Genomic DNA, 18,845 nt, shown 5'->3' with positions numbered 1-18,845 from the left:
AGTCAGCACACAACTTTTAGGTAAATAGTAACTACATCCTTTCCTCTTTCTTTTTGCTTCTCCTTTTCTTTTCCTTCTGTCTGTCTAAAGCTCTAAGAATAACAACAATCAGAATAGAAATATAACCTCAAAACTATTTGGAAACAAATGTGTCACAAGCCATAAAACCCATCAAAGGGGCTCTCCATTTAACTGTGTTCAGTGATCGCAAACTGGAAAACAATAGAAGCTAAAAGCAGAAAAGACTAACTTGAGCTAAAACTACTTAAACAGTCAATTAAAAACTTTTTCTGGATTTATTATCCAGCGATTATGAACTAACCTAATAAAGGGAATGGTTATTTTTGGGTATGTCACTCAGAGCTAGCTTACTGAATTAATTTTTTTTTTTTTTTGGCTTTGAGCAAATTATATTTGCACTTTGGTAATTTATCTATTTAGAAATAGAGCCATTTTTTAATGACAAGTGCCTAGGAGAAAGGTTTTGTGTGGGGATTAGAAAGGGACAGGAAAGGGAAGAAGGAGAATGGAATGATACAGGTTCTACAAACTTTTGTAGTGGATATTAAAATCTCTCAACAGTTGCCCAAATCCCACCAGTGGGAGAGGTCCATGTCAAACTAACACTTACTCATCAATCTATACCTGCTGAATAGACCTTTTAGTTGTCAAAAAGAGCATTATCAAGTTTGATTTGGAGAGAAGCATCATGGAGGCCTACTATGCCAGGGCCATTAAGTCATTTTGTATATGCAAGCCAAATTTGACACAACAGAACACATGAGAGTTACTGTACAACCTATACCCACCCACAATACATTAGAAATAGATATGTAGAGAGTCTTTCGTTGCTTATCCAGAACACATAGTAAAATGTCAACCACATCCATATGCTCAGCTTTGTGATTTCAAGACCGGGAACTCAATACTTTGAGTCAAGAAAATAAGTAGCTACACGTAAGCCTTCTCAGTTTTGCACTTATCAGAATATAATACCACTTACTAGGCTGGACCCATAGTTTAAGTGCAGATTTAGCCCTGGAGTGAGGAAAGCAGTCTATTTGCAAAACAAGTGATAGGTTCCTACCTGGAGTGACTATTATACAATCTCCCATCCAATGTCAGTGAAAAGCAGCAAATTAGCATGCAGTAAGGGGAATTTTTGTGGCAAACTAAGATTGCCAGGTATTAGTTTCACAACAAATATTAGTAAGTTCACAAACTATTTGTTCCCAAGTCAAGGTTCTCTGTGTCTCTTTTCTAAGGTTCCCTGTTAGAAATGGCTGGGGATTTTTTGGTGAAAACATTGTTTGCTTATCAAAGATTAAATATTCCAGAGGAATACACATTACCACTTTATCAAGGATGGGATTTCTTACTAAAATCTATTCTCAGAACAGCTGACAGTGAGTTGGTGAAAACACGTTAACAGGACATGGGAATTTAAGGGTGAAGTACCTGAACTACCTTGTTTCTAGGCCAGGTCTTAAAGTCACGTCACCACCACCCTGCTCTGAGGTAGCAAGGGGTTTTCTTACCTTCCTCCTGAAAACTGCAGAAAAAACCTGAGACCATTTCAGTGAAATAATTTTTGAAATATCAAAAGCTCTGTTTAACAGGAAAATTATTTTCAGCCAGCCTTTAGTACCCTTATGTCCTCAAACAGCATGTAAAATCGTCTTTTTGGATGACCTCTTTACTTCCACTTTTACTTCAAGGACCATAACCCTAGAGTAAGCCAGCAATATTGGGTGGGAAAAGGAAAAACGGCTCAGAGTGAAAGAAATGTTAAGAGTTTAAACAGGAAACTTGCCTTATCTGTAAAAGTTGTCTTTGCAGCCAGCAAGTATCACACCTACATATCAGTTAGGTAACAGTAACAAAGATAAGGAAACAGTTCTGCAGACAAACACTGGTGGGAAGGATGGTTATCAACTGATGACTATATCTAAAAGGAAATCACTAAATGGCTTTGGTCATATACTGGCTTTCTGAAACCAGAGGTTTCCCTACCCCTGTTGCACAGAGATTAAATAAAGCCTGATTTGAATTTCCAGAAAACTGCAAGAACACCACCACTTTTGTGAACTGGCTTTTGAAGTTGGTGGTAAACATGTCAAAAAAAAAATAAAAAAAAATAAAAAAAAAGAGGAAATTGCTTTGAGGGTGTGCCTAGTCTGTTGTTCAGCAAGTCACACCACTACAACTAAGAACCGATGGTTTATGTTAACCTTAAACAAGAACCTATCATACACACAGGGGAACCTAAGCCAGATAGCAAAAAGGTCTCACAACAGTCTTAGTTTCTGCAGCAAAGTCATCATCCTCTTTGTCAAGGCTTCCTTATATTATATAGGTTCAGTTCGATTGCCATTCAGGTCAAGGATTTTACCATTAATGGCAGTAAGGTTCAGACAGGAAGCTTCCTGAAGTCCCAGTTGCAATCCCTTAAAATTGTAACTTCTGTTTAGATGAGATCTACTCCTCTGATGAAGTGAAGAGTGAATCCAAAACCACACAATACAGTAATTTAAGGCAAGGTGACTGCATTAGGGTTAAAGCCCAAATCTAGATTCTACAACTATAATGTCTTAATAATAGCAATAATGTCTTCAGACTGGAGGATGTAATTTTGGTACTTACCGACTCTATCCCTCTCTGTCTCTCTCTGTGTAAAACTACTTAGAAAAAAGCTATTTCACTATTGTAATGCTTATTTCAATCTGTGCTAACAAGCACATCTGTATATGCCAAATCATGCGTATTTTAACTATGCCTTTATAGTGCATATACAGTTGATTGAAAGGAAATCATTATGGTATTACAGAAAAATTGTGTTGTTGTATCATGAAAGCGCTATATTTATTCTGTTTTAAATTGAAACACAACTATTAAAATACAACAGGAAATTCAACTACTCCCCTATACTAAAATAACACCAGGCACCATGTTCAAACACATTAAAAACATAGATGCAGGAGGCATTTATGTACTCAGAAACTTGAGCCAAAGTATCTCACTACGTTTTGATCCATATAAAACCCAAGAATCACCTGTACTCCTACTTAACTCAGGTCTGGTAGGATTTCTGATAAATTCTCTGCACTGTTTTCCCTGCCTGCTCCCCTCCCCGCCCATTAACCAATATACACAAAGATGTAGCATTTTGTCAATATACCTCAAAACTATTGAACCGTTGTGAATAAAAAGAAAGTTGAATTTTAAGAAGTCTGTATCCCAAATTCTATTTGGATTCTATTTCATTTTGGGCTAATCTGTTTCTGTTCCTACTTTTCAACCACAAATTTTAGTTCTTCAGACTGACCCATACTGCCCTTTGAGGCTTTTTATCCTTTTTAGGTAAGCATTGATTACTATACTTCATCATGTTAGGAGACTTAGAGGGAGAAAAACTCTGACCAGCAAAACTGTTTTTAAAATAAGAGCTTTACAAATATCATCATCGTTTGGTCAAAAGACTAAGAACAAGCTATTGAATATGAGTTAGAGTGTCTACCTGATCTGCCATAAGAATCTGCCTTACATGTTGTCTGCATGAAACTCTGTTCCCAGCTGGGGTCAACATTTAAATAATTCTAGGTTGATGTTCTCAGAGAAAGACTGCAAAAACTTCCAATATTTTTACAGTCCTAATAAGGTTAGCCATCAACACACATTAAAAAGCCCTTTTCAGGTTCAATAGTTGTTTCAGAATGGCAACAGCACAAGTCTAGCAATGCACTGTCAAATAAATGAGTCTATTAGGAATGATGGAATCAGTCCCTGGTTTCAAAATTCAGATAATAAAATGTGCTTTTTTTGGTTCAGATACCAACCTTGGAGAAGTCCATATGAGTGAGCTTGCTTTAGAATCATTAGAATTCAGCCTTACTACAACAAAACTGCAACATTGTATTATAAGAAACAATGCCATGAAGCAAAATGAATGTGAGCAGAAAGCTCTAAGGACAGATTCTTCTCAATGTGTGAAAAAAAAGGTAGTGGTGATACATCCATGGGAATAAAACACCTACTTTGGGAAAACACTTTGACTTTTGATCTTTGAACCAGGCCTAAAGATTGTGTTTTAATCTTAAATTTAATCCTAATTTAATCCCAACACTTTGCTGTATTTAGTAGCAATCCATTCACAAAGATTTACCTTTCTATAAAGACTGAGGTGACTTTAGGGAACTGTTCAAATCAAACTGATACACTCTTTCACAAGACTTGTTTACTAAGAACAATTATCTCTTAGGAAACTACTGCAAAGGACACAGTCAAAAGGCTTCCAGCATTTTGGTATTTCTCTGTATGTATAGTCAGAGCTGCCTAGAATCAGACTATTCAGAGCCAAAATATGTGACCCACATATTAAAGAAGAAAGTCATGAGCAGTAACACTTCCTATTTGTTTTCACATTGTTTGCATTGAAAAATATTCAGAATGCAAAAGCAGATCTGGAGAAGTCTCATCTGTCAGTTTTCTGGTGCCCAAGCTATTCAAAAACTGCAAAAAACATTTAACTTCATGACTTTGCCAAGAATAACTTCTACTGCTCTCAGAGTTGGATTCAAGTCTTAAGAGTGTGGAGAGTATCACATATTTTCAAGTTTACATTCAGCCCATACCACAGTTCTCTTCTGTAACCAATGACCATACCAAAATTGTGGATCACTGTTCTTATGAAGCTGGAAACATTGACTTCATATAAAAGCTGTGAGTTCTAAAGACAGGAGACTTTAAATACAGCAACAAAAAAAGAGAGTGTGTTTTAAGGGCTGATCAAAGCACGTTTCAGCCATCAGAAATCCTTAAAACAGCTGCAGTAGTATTCAGATCAGTCTTATGCTTTCTCTGTTAGAGTGCTTTGCACAAGGGGTGTTCATGATTTAATTCAGTATTTCTAACGTCAGACAAATGGCCTTACGAATTAATAGGCAGAAAAGAGAAGGGTACAAAAGGTGTAAGAACAACTTTCTAGGGAATTATAAGGCAAGACTTTGGTATAAGAGAACACTGTAGATGCTTCCGATGTATTTACCGCCTATGTCCACAAACAGTTTAAATTTATTTTTGAGTCACATCCACAATCTCTTAATATCCATCAACCACACTGACAGAATTTAGGTCTCTAATATCAGACACCTCCTAATGCTCTCCTAGCACTTCATCATTCCTTAAAACATGGGCCTCCAAATCATTTTTTGAACATGAAAGAGAATGTCTCTGCCCATCTTGCACACTTTCAGAGGACAGACCAGAAAAAGAAATGAAGTGTGAGCAGAATTGGAATTTATTGATTTGTAACCTCTATTAACATGTATTAGAGACATGGAAAGGGTCAGGACTTACTTCCAGATAAAGACCTGCAAAATTTAAGACCGCTTCCTTTCTTCTGCCTTCTCTAATTAAGTTTGCTAGGTAACCATAATTTAGAAGTATCTGAACTATAATCCAACATACACACACACTGACATACATTTTAATACTGGATGATTAACATTTTGCAAATGCTTATCCGTCTTCATTTGCCAAAATTGATTTTCATCCATTTGCAGTTTTTTACCTTGCTGTAGCTTGCATGCTACTTTGTTATAAAGGCACAAAACCCCCCTATCTTAAGGTATTTACCAGAAAACTCATAGTAAAATAAGTCCATAATTAACGGTTACAGCCAAAATCTCATGTAGGTAGAAGCTGCTTCATATACTCACAACAGAACCAGATAAGAGACCTGACACTAGCTTCAAGTGCAGCTAATAGACAGAGTTCCCCATGGGACTTCCAGGGCAGTGCATTTAATTGCCTGTTCTATCAGCCTTAGAGAAAATGAAATGTTCCTTCCAACTGTGCCAAAGGGTTGGGGCCCAGGCAGAAGCCAAGCTTTTGGGTAGCTAATAGAAGATTAGAGGCACCAGATTCGTCTCACCTCTGACTAGTTATTCTGTGAGGGCATAAAACATGCATTAATAAAATGTTCTCCTGATGCTTTACCCACAGCTGCTTCCACATGTGCAAAGGGCCAGGCTCTCTCACAAATATCGGAACTTTCATAGAGAAAACGTTTCACTGCTATAGACCTACCATGAAGAACCGGAGCATCCACACATTTCCACCTATATCCATGCCATGAAAGTCACACATTCACATGCAGCATTGTCACTCTGTGTACTTCTTCTCTCAAGCCAGCCAGCAACATTTTCCAATTTTAAAAGTATTCCCTCCTTTCCTCATTATTTGACAATGCCTTCATCTTTGCCCCTGTACTCAGTAACTTGGTCACCACAAGAAGGCAACATTCATTCTCTCTCAGGCAACAATCATGTCACTGACATAGTGTTTTGTGTGGCAGGGAATAAAACTGATCCATTGATGATGCTGGCACCCAAACCAAACTTTTTACAGGGATGGCTTCAAAGCAGAATTAAAGGTACAATATCTAGCTGCTGATGAAGAGGTTTTCTTCGGCTCACAGGAAAAAAGAAAAAAAAAAATCAAGTGTAGCAGTAGTTCAGTAAAAGTTTTGAACAAGAGAAAAGCCCTAGATAGTTGTCTTCGTATTCTTCACCAGGGCAAACAGTGCTTCAAGGACAAGTAGGAAACTAGCTGCTATTTGAGGCAACTTCATTATAAAATCATTTTTAATAAGCAATCTGAACAAAGAGAGGGAGTGCTCTTGCAGAGAAGCCCCCAAGGGATCTTAAGGCTGCCCAGTAAAGTTATTAGGAGGTTACACACAGGGGACCAAACAGCTATTTTATTGGCCTCAGGGGACAGGGTTTAGTTTTCACCTGTTCTCTTTAGGCCTTGGTGCTAACAGCAGATCCTGTTAACTATCAGTTTTCTGCAGGTTCCTATTTTGTGAGGGAAAACTATGATTTACTTACTTTAGCTGGCACTTGAAACACATGAAGTGAAGTAGACAATACAATGCACAGTAGATGTACTAAGCAATTATAAATCAGATCAGGAAAAAAAAAATCACAGTTATTTTCCCTTCAATGCAATTATGCAAAATAACTAACAAGCTTCAAGAAATCTTTAGCAGTGGCTATAAATATAAGGTGGAAAATAAAATTAGAGAGAAAGAGAAATCCAGGTGTTGCGTTCAATTAAGCTGCAAACCTTAATATGCTTTCAGAACTTTGGTGAAAAACAATTGCAGGATATTTGGACATCTGAGAAGCTGAAGAGCTGTATCCTGCCCCAGATCAGCCTCTTAGTTTATAACAAGCGATGTCCTTTTCTTAGCAACCGCTTAGAGCCAAAGATATGAAGGACACGATTTAGGAATTAATCTCTGCTCAGTATAGTATTAAGAGCATGCCTATGCCTAAAGAACAAGACACTCACTTCTTTTGGTTACTCGTGCTGCAACAGCAATGAAGATACAGCACTCCAAGCTCCAGTCAAAGTCTTAGGGGCTTGTCAAGATAATGGATATCAATTGAGACACCTGAACTTTGACACTCCAACTTTTGAGGTCTTGTTACATATAGTAGGCAGTATACAGTCAAGTTGATCTCCCTGTGGTATAATCAAACCTTCCAACTGCAGTGTAAACTAACATGAATTGACCAACTAAGCCGAAGGTTAAGTCTCACTGAAGTATATAGATTCAAGATACTTCTCTAGACCAACACTTACTACAAGATGAGTGTAAGAAACTTGCTCTTTCTCTCCAAACAGTGATAATTTAGTCTAAGTGCATGAAGTAGGCAGTTGTCAGTTTTGGACTCAGCTCACAAAGGGCCATCATCCACACTGTGTGTTGACAGTGATCTGTAGGTGCACTGTCACTGGAAAGTTAAACCCAAGGAGTTCAAAGTAGCACCTGGATTAATCTAGTCCAGGTAAGGGCACCCCCACAGGTCCTGCCTCTGCACTGAAAAGTACGTGTCACTAGGAGCTAGGGCTTCCGATGCTTCTCTGCTGCAGAGCAGTGTACCAAGGGATGGTAGGAGCTCTTGCATCTCCATCTCTTCTGAAGACATGGACAGAAAATTATGTGAAAGGAGGGCTTGCAACATCTATGCATTTTTTCCTATCTTAAGTGTCAAGTAAGCAAATAATTGAATGTACCTGGACCTCTATGCAGATATGAACTCCTGCTATGTAATCAAACTCCTTTGAAGTTCCTAACTCTGGTTCATTGCAATTCAAATAGCAAGAGAAAGAAGGTTCCATTACATCGTGGATTCATTACAGTATTAGCCTTCCGGGTACATCTGCAGGAAACCACCCCTTAACTCTAATAGGCAGTCAAGTCAAATTCATTTTAAAAGGTCAGTACCCAAGATATAAAAATGATCTGGAGAAAAATAAGGTGATTTATTTGTGTGATAGTTCTGAGTCACAAGTGGTTTGGTAGAGGCCATCAAACTCATTGCATGAAGTTTGGCAAGATTTAGATTTAAGATGCCAGAAATTAAATACTGCACACTCCAAGACTGAGCGTAAACCCAGGTCAGTAGGCACTAAATGCCAGGTCCTTTGCAGCCTTCTGTCCTGAAGAATTTCAGATCTTTATTATCACTGGTACAATGATGCCTGTCTAAATTTGCAAAAAGGCTGAAGCTGTGCATCAAAGTTACCACTCACTTGGAGTACTTTTCTATTCAGAACATGAAACACGAGAGGAAAAGGGTTGTATCACAAATATTACTGCAAGTTAAAGGATCAGAAAAGATTCTGAGTGTCAGTCCTATCTTTCTTGAGTCAGAAAAGAACTGAAACACCAATAAGGCCCATAGGACTTGGCCTCTACCATCTGACTTAGCTAGACTAAAGGTTATATAAGGTGATGGTTAACCTAACAAATCTCCATGTGAGCCCAGGAGCGAATGGTTCTATAAATAGACAGAAGGCATGAATTTTTACTTCAAAAGCTTGTTTAATCTACTGAGGGAAAAACTGCATTTTGGGTTGGACAAAATTTATTCCCTTCATACTGCTTGGAAGAGTATCACACTCCTTGTTTAAAAATGGAAGGTTTTGTAATGCTCAAATTCTGATAAAGAGAGGATGTGGAGAAGCAGCTAATGGAACAGAATCTTTGGATAAAATCCTTATATCAAGAAGAGTGAAAGTCTCTCAGGTTTATTTAGCTAGTTTCATTTTGAAAGACCTGTAATTCTTCAGCACTGTGTTGCATGTGTACAAATACTGAACTACCGTTTGATTCAGAAATGACCTAAGCACCTGCCATCAGCACAGTAGTTGACATCAGTTGACAGAACACTTTTGTCACAGACTAATGCTGAGAAAGGAGTAAAATATTTCCAAAATCTCAAACAATAAAACCAGGAAGAATTAAGTAGTGGAGACAGACCACCACTGATTTCAAAACCCACACAATTAAAGTGGCTATTAGAATGAAGTCTGAAAAGGATTAATCTGATGTTTCAAATGCATAATGTATCAAACTTTCTGGCATTATCCTCCACTAATTAAGTCAAAAGGTCATTAGAAGTAAGTGCTGGTTTACAGTCAGTCAACACCCTCATACGCCATACATTGTAAACTTGGAATAAGAAGACTTCATCCATATTTCTAAACAGCAGTGCAGAAAACGTATATACACTTCACAAAGTGTCTGTAAGAATGTTTTTTGATTTTTTTTTGCAGAAATTCTACTCTATGTAACTTGATTTGGATATGTTGTATATACTGATACAGAGTGACAGGTAAACTCTAGATGGACCTGATACACAGAAAACCTCTCCTTGTCATTTGTAGTTGCTAGCAACTCAGATTCGAGTTGTAATTTTCGCATTTAGGTGTTTATATAAATTTTTTTTCCAGGTCATTCCAAAACTGTGAACTTTGATGTCTACTTCTATTCAATAATTTAAAAAATTCTAGGCAATAAGGAAAAAAGAATGCTTATTGTGCGTGATGCTGAAATCATAAAGATGCACAATTCAAATAATTCCTGCTCTATGAGAATTTGTCATAACAGGAATAAATTCTACAAGAACTTCAAGCAAAACTGAATGAAACCTCATACATATTTGCTAGCAAACATAGCCTGCATTTTCACCATGCCAATTACAGCATATTGCTCATTCTATTTTAATCCTTTCTTAATGGGCAAGCTTATCTTTCCATTATTCAGGAACCTTTTTTATTCATGCTTCAGCAATTGCATGACAACTGATTAACAAATCGGGGAACCACTCTGACGGTTCTCTTAGATTAGCACAAACAGACTTCTCGACATAGAAGACTCTGGGACCCTAATTTCTGTCTTAACTAGATTAAAGGCCATACACGGTGAACAGTAGCTAATCATCTAACACAGTTGATGAATAAATCTTTTTTTCATCATAGGCCTCAAACATAGCATCCACGAGATATACATGATGACAACACTTTGTCAGTCTGGCATGGCTTGAGTATATTTCCTACGCTCTTTAGGTCTGTGGTGACTATTTAATCTTCCCTACAAAAAGCACCGAATACTGGAACTAGACATGTGACTCTTCTAGTGGGTCAGTACATGGCACTGCTGTATACAAAATATATAGGGTGATTTCAGCTGATTTCCAGGTGGAGTGTTACAAACCACCATGTACAGTCATTAGCCTCTATACAAGAGAGGCCCAAGACTGAGCTAGCATAAATCCCGAATTACTTACCACCTCTAGAGAGGGTGGTCGCTCCAGGCCAGGGTTGAGCTCATGGGCAAGGCTGTGCAAGGAAGCTGTCTGTACAATGCCTGGCCTGCGGATATACAGAGGACTTCAGTCTCCTGTACTGTCAATCTCAATCAGCATGAGCTCAAATATTCATCGAAAATGTAAGGGTCAAATTCTGCCCTCAGATGCCTATCTGTAGCTCCCACTAAGTTCAATGGAAACCATATATGCATTCAGCCAAAGAGGATTTGACCCTAAGAATGTGTTAAGCAGCAAGCCCACCTAAGCAGAGGAGGACCGGCATGCTCTAAAAGTTTGTGACATTTAACACTTGCTTCAAAACTCATACAAATCAGCTTCTCATTTGAAATTCTTAAATCAAGCAACTGTATTTTGGAACTCTATGTGGTGACAATTTATAATCCAAGCCAGATTTTTCATTACTTGAATATTTTAAAAGCATGAATGAAATAGGAATGAAATTAATGTAAGACCCTTTATGACACCACTAACCCTAGAAGCTGCAATGAACATACTCCAAAAGCATAACCCTATTAAAATGTATACATCTTTGTAAATTTTGTGCAGCCTACCACCTGTTTTGTTAGAAGGCTTTCATGAGACTAATAGCCTCACCTTTAGCCTACTCCTGTTTCAGATCCTGGGCAAGTACAATTCCTGCACTACCAGATTTCCAAACCTCCACAGTATCCAAAGAATCTCAGTGTAACTCCTTCAGCTACAAAACGTAACATTTTCTTGGAATTGTGCTTTTAACTCACTGCAGAGTAGATGAGAGTTGATCCCCAATAAGGATGTCTTTGAAGAAGACTCGGAATAAATGTATACGTAAGTAAATGCACGCACCCACATCCATTTTCAAAGTTGCCATTTACAAGGACTGTTTATATGGTTGAGAGCAAAACAGTAACCTCCTTGTTTTCATCAAGAGCTCCTTAAGCACAAGCACAGAATGATTCACCTTACATATTAATGCATAGGAAGGGACAGAAGACTTTCAATTAAATTATTTATTTTTATTTGAATCATGTTGCATATATAACAGACATATAAAAATATAACCATTCTCACCTTTATTTTCTGGATACGTTACTTATCAGCTAGCTGTAAGGTATGCATACTAGAATAAGGAATTCTGCCTTTCCTCACAACTTTCTTTTTCTGCTCTCTGACTTACATATGTGAACGCACACACACACATATATACACACACACACTGTATATTCATTTAGACGACATTTCAGGTGAGGACTGAAACAACTCTAAAGCAGAAAACCCACCAGAATTTTTAAAACAGAGGCTTCTCAGACCAGACTGACACCTAACAGTCTGAGTTCCACAGCACAGCTAACATGAATACCATTTGTAAAAGAAGGCCAAATCAAAAGATATTACTTACATGTATGAGTCTTCTTTGTTACAGAAATACCTGTAGGGAAGAAAGGATACCAATGTTAGCAAAGCGATCACTAAGTAAATTCTTCTGACATGTATTTCATCATTAAACTACTTTATTTCAGACACACAGCGGCCACTCTAAAAAAGAAATGAAAATGACAATTATTTGTACATTAGAGGTGGGAGGATCCCCCTTCTTTGCATGCAGACTTTAATGATATATTCTCTCCTTACACCTCATCAATAAACGTTTCAACACGTATTGCTTAAATTTTGCTGTTGGAATGCATATCTACATGCTGCTGTTTTAAAACTGCAGTTGATGCAAACAGAAGATACCAACAACACTATGGAAGCCCCCTTTTATTTTCCATGGTTAAAAATTTTCCCACACTCATATTAACTAGTGCACATCAAACTACCCAGACAGAACAGATTTGAGCAGCACAACAATTCTTTTGCTATGTTATTAAGTTCAAGTAGTTCTTTGACTGCAAGCTGTAGCTTTCGCTCATTAAAACCAAATGAACAGCTCTCACAATAACTTACCATAATACCAAGCCAGATGCAAATATCTCCAAGCTGTTAAATATATACTTTCTGAAGTGATAAAGATGTTTTTATGCTAGACAGGCATGTGGCAGCAATCACCAACAATGGTCCAGTGCCAGTGAAATTTGAGGAGCATTTTAAAGAAAGCCACAGAGTGAACAGAACGAGGCAAAATTCATAATACCAAATAAAGATAAAATTAACTCTGTTAAATGTCATGGGAATTCATGCTTGAATACAAACAATATTGTCTCCACTTTAGGAGATAACTGGTACTGTACTCAGACCCCTCAGTATTTAAGCTTCACTCTCCTTGGGGGGGAATTTTATGAGAAGAGAAAGAGGTTACTGGAAGCAGTACAAGTATTTGAAACATTTCATTTGTGATTAAGGCCTGTAATGAAATTTTGGAATTTGAATTGTTTGGCTTAGTATTAATGAAAGACAGAGAGACCTGAATCTCCTTAGCTACCCTCCTATTCCTTTAACCACCTCTTCAAATACAAATGACTATGGAAAAAATAGGCTTTTCTTTCAGGCTGCTTTGTTGTGGAACATCTCAAGGAGGCAGTAGGTTATAATAATTCAGAAAAATATAGATACATAAATCCACAATGCCAACGCCAAATACGTAACTATCAAGTTTATCATAAATGTCATGAGGATTTTTGTTTTAGTTGTACTTGTGTTGCTATTGGCCTTTTGATGTTGAACCACCAAGTTCTACAACTGTGAGCACTGGAACCTTTCTTTTTCCCTGAAAAGAAAAGCTGAGAGGCTCCAGGCTTTGGGAAGAGAACTTCTGAGAAGCTCCTTTGAGTAATTTTCTACGTGTGAGACACTGATAAGCAATTTACAAAAATCAGAATACTAGAACTTGATTATGTACGTGTACTGACTTAAATTGGAAAGTCCTGGGCAAATCTGCACATTCCTCATACTAGGAATTAGGGTAGTAGCCTCAAACTGCAGAGCCAGTATAAGCAATAAGAACAAAAGGAAAACAAGCATTAAAAAAATAAAAGCTTTTAGTTACATAAGTAGCTACTACAGGAGGCAAATTCATATTTTGTAAGAGCCAGCTTTCTTGGATTTTCATTCCAGTCCAATCACTACTGGCTGGTTCAGAGTAGGTGGAGAGGAGAGGACAGCTGCGTGTGTCAAGGAGGTGAGCGTTATAGGAACGATAGCTTGGGGCAAGAAGAGGGGCAGAGTGAGAGGAAGCAGAGAGATCAGAAGTATGTATGTCAAAATGCACGAACAATGTCTTGCGCACTCTTTGGTATGAGTGCAAAAAGCTCCCTCTCTAGTTTTTTCTAAAGGTCTTCCTTACCCTTTGAATTTAAAATTACAGCTGTCATTAGAACATTTGTTCTTCCACCAAGGAAGAGCATTTTTGCTGCTGTTTGACTTCTTGAGTGACCACTGAACAGCATGTACAGCTCCTGACAGTCTTCATCGTGAACTGTCCTAAGATTCCCTAGGCAGAAGTACTTGCTCTGCCCTTGCCTATCTGGCCAGCTCCTACAATTTTAAGGATGTTTTATGGAATGGGAAATGCAGAGAAAAAGGTCTTAAATCTGAACACCATTTGCAAAACTTCCTCTCCCAACACTAGTGCTAATAAATGGATACATCAGTGCTCTTTCAGCATTATGGGAGCCATATGTGTACTTTTCTCAGAAAATAATGCTTTCTGTAAAATCACTTTGAACAGAAAGTGCTTATGCTGTCACTTCTGATTACTCACAGCCTCTTCACAATGGGATTTGCCACAGCACAAAACAGACTTAGCTGTATTCGCTGACTGAGGGCCTACTTTCCCCTGATACATGAAATAGGGATGGAAATATTAGTGCTTATATATTTCTACCTATTTTTTTTTTCAAATGAGATTAGTGGTGGGTTTTTCCAATCAGATGTTTCCATAATAATTACCGATTACCATCTGATAAGGCCTTTTAGCTGTTTTATGCAGATATTTTTAGATAACCTTTTAAAACAACAGTTTAGAGGTAGGCTTTTTTGCATCTTCCTCATAATTACACTGGTAGTTGCAGTGAAACCAAAGTATTTTGCTTTGAACTGTGGTTTTACACAGACTAACTGCAATCTGGTGGAACAAGGATAAATGTTGCCAGTGAGTTCAACAGGATTAGATTTAAATTAATCAGGAATCTTTACTTACGTTAAAATGAGTTGTGAATTTTTAAGAAGCCTTCACTTTCACACCAGTGACTGTAAGCGACTAGAAAAACTGAGCAAAAAATGTACCAGCATATCCAACCAGTTATTTAGGTTAGATACATTATAACTAGTGCTTTAAATATAAATATTAAGTATGCAACACATTCCTACATCATTGCCATCAGTTTTAGTTTTAATGCAGGAAGTCGATGACTCTGCTATTCAGAACATTCAAGAAGTATAATAATTTCCTAGAAATGAGTTTATTATGAAAAAAAATAGTCTGAAAACTACTTTAACAAAAAGGGGAGTTACAAGATCTTTGGCTTTCTTTGGGCCCGTGCTAACTCCCACTTGCGTATATATTGCGAATGCCTTTCCTACGAGCCGTATCACAGAAGTCTTATGCAGACAACTCCCCAGTTCTTTTGAAATCCACAGGATCTCAAGAAACTAATTCCACAAGTCCAACATACATCAGTAATATTCTTCACAAGATTAGGCATGATTAACTGAGATTGCTCTCATTTGTAAATATTTCTGGGACTGGACCATCAGTTTATGTAGATTTGAGTACACACTATATTATAAAACCTAAACCTAACACACCACTGAAAGACAAATGTTTATTTAATTTTAATAAGTGAAGCACAAAGAACCTACTGATTCCTTTCAAAATGTTACTTAATGTAAAATCCCATTTTTTTAATGGGGTTCATTTCAAAATGTGATAGACTGGAGTTACATGTGACCACTTGCCACTATTGGTATTATCCTAAACAGCCAGCTTTCCACTCTTATTTAACAAATTAAAAAAAAAAAAATAAAGAGAGGAAGAAACAACCCTAACTTCACTGTTGCTAATACAGAAAGACTTCCTGACTTAACCAACTAGACTTCAAAGTAAAGGAAATGTCATGAAAATACCACAATATATCACTGCCATGGTTATCAGTGAGTGAAAGTTTCAGTATTACAGTTATCACAGAATTTATCACTTCAGCAGTGCAATTTGACATTCCTGATCAACACCAAATCTTAAACAAATTAACTTCTTAGACATTTTCACTATGCAATGCTCTTTGCAACAACAATCGATTTTTTTTAAAATGAAAGGAATTCATACACTATTCCCTTTCCCCCTCCCACTAGCAATATATAATTTGCCATGATGGGTGGTATTTACAAAAATAGCTTTCTGGACACAATGAACTTTGAAAAGAGTATCTACTAACAGAGACAGGATATTCTTTTGCAAGCGGTTAGCCTGACTGACCTTCACTAGCCAACTTCAAATAGAGATAACAATGTCTTCAAGTACAAAAAGAGACTCAGATATTTTATACATCATAAGCTATTTCTCACAGTTGCCCATCCAAATAAAGAGGCATAATGAAACACTGCTTACTCTGTGAACCCAGATCCCTGCTGCTGTTGTACAGTTGTCAACTTCCCATATTTCAAGGGGAAAACATACTTTGATGTACAGAAAGATAAGTAAAAAGTCCCCTGTCTGGCAGAATACATTACTCTGCAAAATATCAAAGGAGGATATTCTTGAGTGCAATTTTCTTAAACCTCCAAGAAAACTCTTTCTCAGAAGTTTGTATGGATAAACATATGCATCACTGGCAAAGCTTATAACTAATCTCCAGGACTTCTGTTAAGCACCATTTTATTTCCTCTGCTTTGCTTTTTGTGCAAAAATCAGGTGATTAACATTGGTCTGATGACAGTATATCTGTGTAGATGGTATATGTATATGATGCTTTGCTCATGTGGGTGTGTGCATATATATATACACACACACACACACACTTAGTTTCTTCTACCCTCCCCTCAAGCCAGCATTATGGCTCTAGTGTGTTTTGGAACTTAGTCATTTTATGATGGATTGAAAATCTTGGGAAAAAAAAAAGTTAACATTTTAAACTCTAAGCCTCCTGCCTGACATATTGTGTAAAATCAGAAAGAAAATGTATTACAAGCTTGGATCCCACTGTGTTTCATCCTGTCATTCCACTTCTTTTTCACTCTGTCACTACACAAAGCTACCAATTAAGGTGGAAGATTATATGTAACACTCGGGCACTTGCAGAGAACCTACCAAAGCAGAATAATAGATTTGAGTGCATTCAGAAAGGAGTTCATTCTTTTAGAAACTTTAATAATGGTTTATATTAAAGTCTGTAAGGATCTCTGGCTTGAAGGAATTTTGTGATCTTTCTAGGCCATTGTTTACAGTGACCAAGGTAAAAATAACATACATACAAGTACTGTAAATACAACTTAAGTGAATCTAACCAAATAAAATGATGTTGCAAAACAGTGTCCTTGTCTAGGACAGGAGAGCTGCTAATGATGATCAGCACACATTACTGAAAGTGCTCCAAGTAATCAAGTAATTTCAGTATTTTGTTTCAAAATTTTTAATGGATGCTAATGCTTATAGTTCACTCAAAAGAGAAATAAATGATGTGCTAGGGTAGAAAGGATCAAGGACAACATCCACTAGGCATGTAAGAGCAAAGGAACTTTCCATAATCACGGGGGGGGGGGGGGGGGGGGGGGGGAAGCTTTTTTTTTTAAAAAAACAACCCAAAACTTCAAAGATTATAACCATAATTTTTTAATATAATATTCCAGTTCTTCCCAGACTTGTTTACAGCTTTTACTGAAAAGGAAAGAGCTCACCATGTGAAACAAGAGTTTTTCAGCAGGTCTAGATCAGTCTTTTGTTGTCAAGTTCATAGGCATATACCAAAGTCCAAGGAATCAGGATTGACCTAAATGCTTCGGTACTGAAAAAAATCAGCCTTGCTCTCCTAAGATTCACAGCTGTTTCGTATACATAAATTTTATCAGACCATTATTCAGAGTTTTATTTTTGTCGTGTTGCTCTAGTCTTACTCCTAGAATCATTTGGTTATATCAGAATTAGCTACAGAAAACTTTCCGCAATACAGTTTTTTACTTTCTACTCAAACACAGATGCAAGATATTTGAGACAAACATTTAAAATCCAAGAATTTCTTAAAAAATATTTTGGTCTTATTTTACTGAGATAGATGACCTTTTTAGCCCTTAAAACTCAGACTGGCTGTCTGATTATGGGAGTGACTTGCTGCATCATCTAGTCATTTTATGACTTCATTTTTCAGTAGCTGACAGCCTCCCCTGCCCAATATTCCTTAAAATGATAGTAGCACCTGTGAAAACATGAATACAAATCACTGCAATTCTTTCAAAGTTACAGAGTAGTCATAAGAGAGTAAACACCACTATCATGAGTTATTCGTCATCTGTACAATTCTCAGTTAAAAAAATTTCCTGTTCTTTCCAGATTTTTCCCAAATCAAAAATTCTTAACAGATCCCAAACCAATTTAAAACCTCTGATGTTCAAACTGCTCCAAAAGAAACAAGAATTTAAGAAACAAATTCAAGTTCCAAGTGTCCATTTTTAAGGCTGAGATGACAATACTGTTGTTATTACAGATGCACTTACTGTTACCCCAATATTAAAATACTAACTTCCCATTTGTGATTAATATGGAACAAACCATTTCCCCCTAATACTATTCTGGATAACTGACCACATGCAACTCCTTGTTTCAAACCTGCCTAAAAGCAATCTTTTCTTAGCTGCATGGAAACCTTAGATTAATACTCATTCAATGCTGGACAAGAGTGATTTTTTTATGTGTGGATCTCACACACATACAGTTACTAGGCTCTGGCATTATATGTGACTGCTGGCAGAGAGTGCTGAGTTTTTTCTCTGATGTGAGATTAAATACTGAACAAATCTGAGAAAATGTCAAACAAAACTCTTAATTGTAAAGACAATGATGTTTAACCACTTCTTCATTCTTGTACAACATCACCGAAGGCCTGTCTGAGCTTTAATGTTTATTTTGTCCTTACAAAGAAACAGTGTCTTAGATCAGGAGAAGCGCAGTGAAGAATCTTCATTAAATAGCCATTATATTCTTATGTGACGAACGTCACCACAGAAAGCATAAGAAGCTAAATATCCATCCCA

General features: G+C 37.1%; 1 protein-coding gene across 2 annotated transcripts in view; it reads right to left on the bottom strand.

Annotated features, from left to right (window-relative positions):
- Positions 1–18,845, bottom strand: part of RORA (RAR related orphan receptor A) — a 383,361-nt gene that overhangs the window by 108,506 nt on the left and 256,010 nt on the right. For both annotated transcript variants that reach the window (XM_074836864.1, XM_074836867.1), the window contains exon 2: positions 12,064–12,093. In XM_074836864.1, coding sequence (XP_074692965.1) covers positions 12,064–12,093 — 30 coding nt within the window. The remainder of the gene's footprint in view (positions 1–12,063; positions 12,094–18,845) is intronic.

The sequence above is a fragment of the Strix aluco genome, chromosome 12 (genome assembly GCF_031877795.1).
Source record: "Strix aluco isolate bStrAlu1 chromosome 12, bStrAlu1.hap1, whole genome shotgun sequence".
NCBI classification, from domain to species: Eukaryota; Metazoa; Chordata; class Aves; order Strigiformes; family Strigidae; genus Strix; species Strix aluco.
Note: the sequence above shows the minus strand (reverse complement) of the source record. Positions and strands in the feature narration are given on the sequence as shown.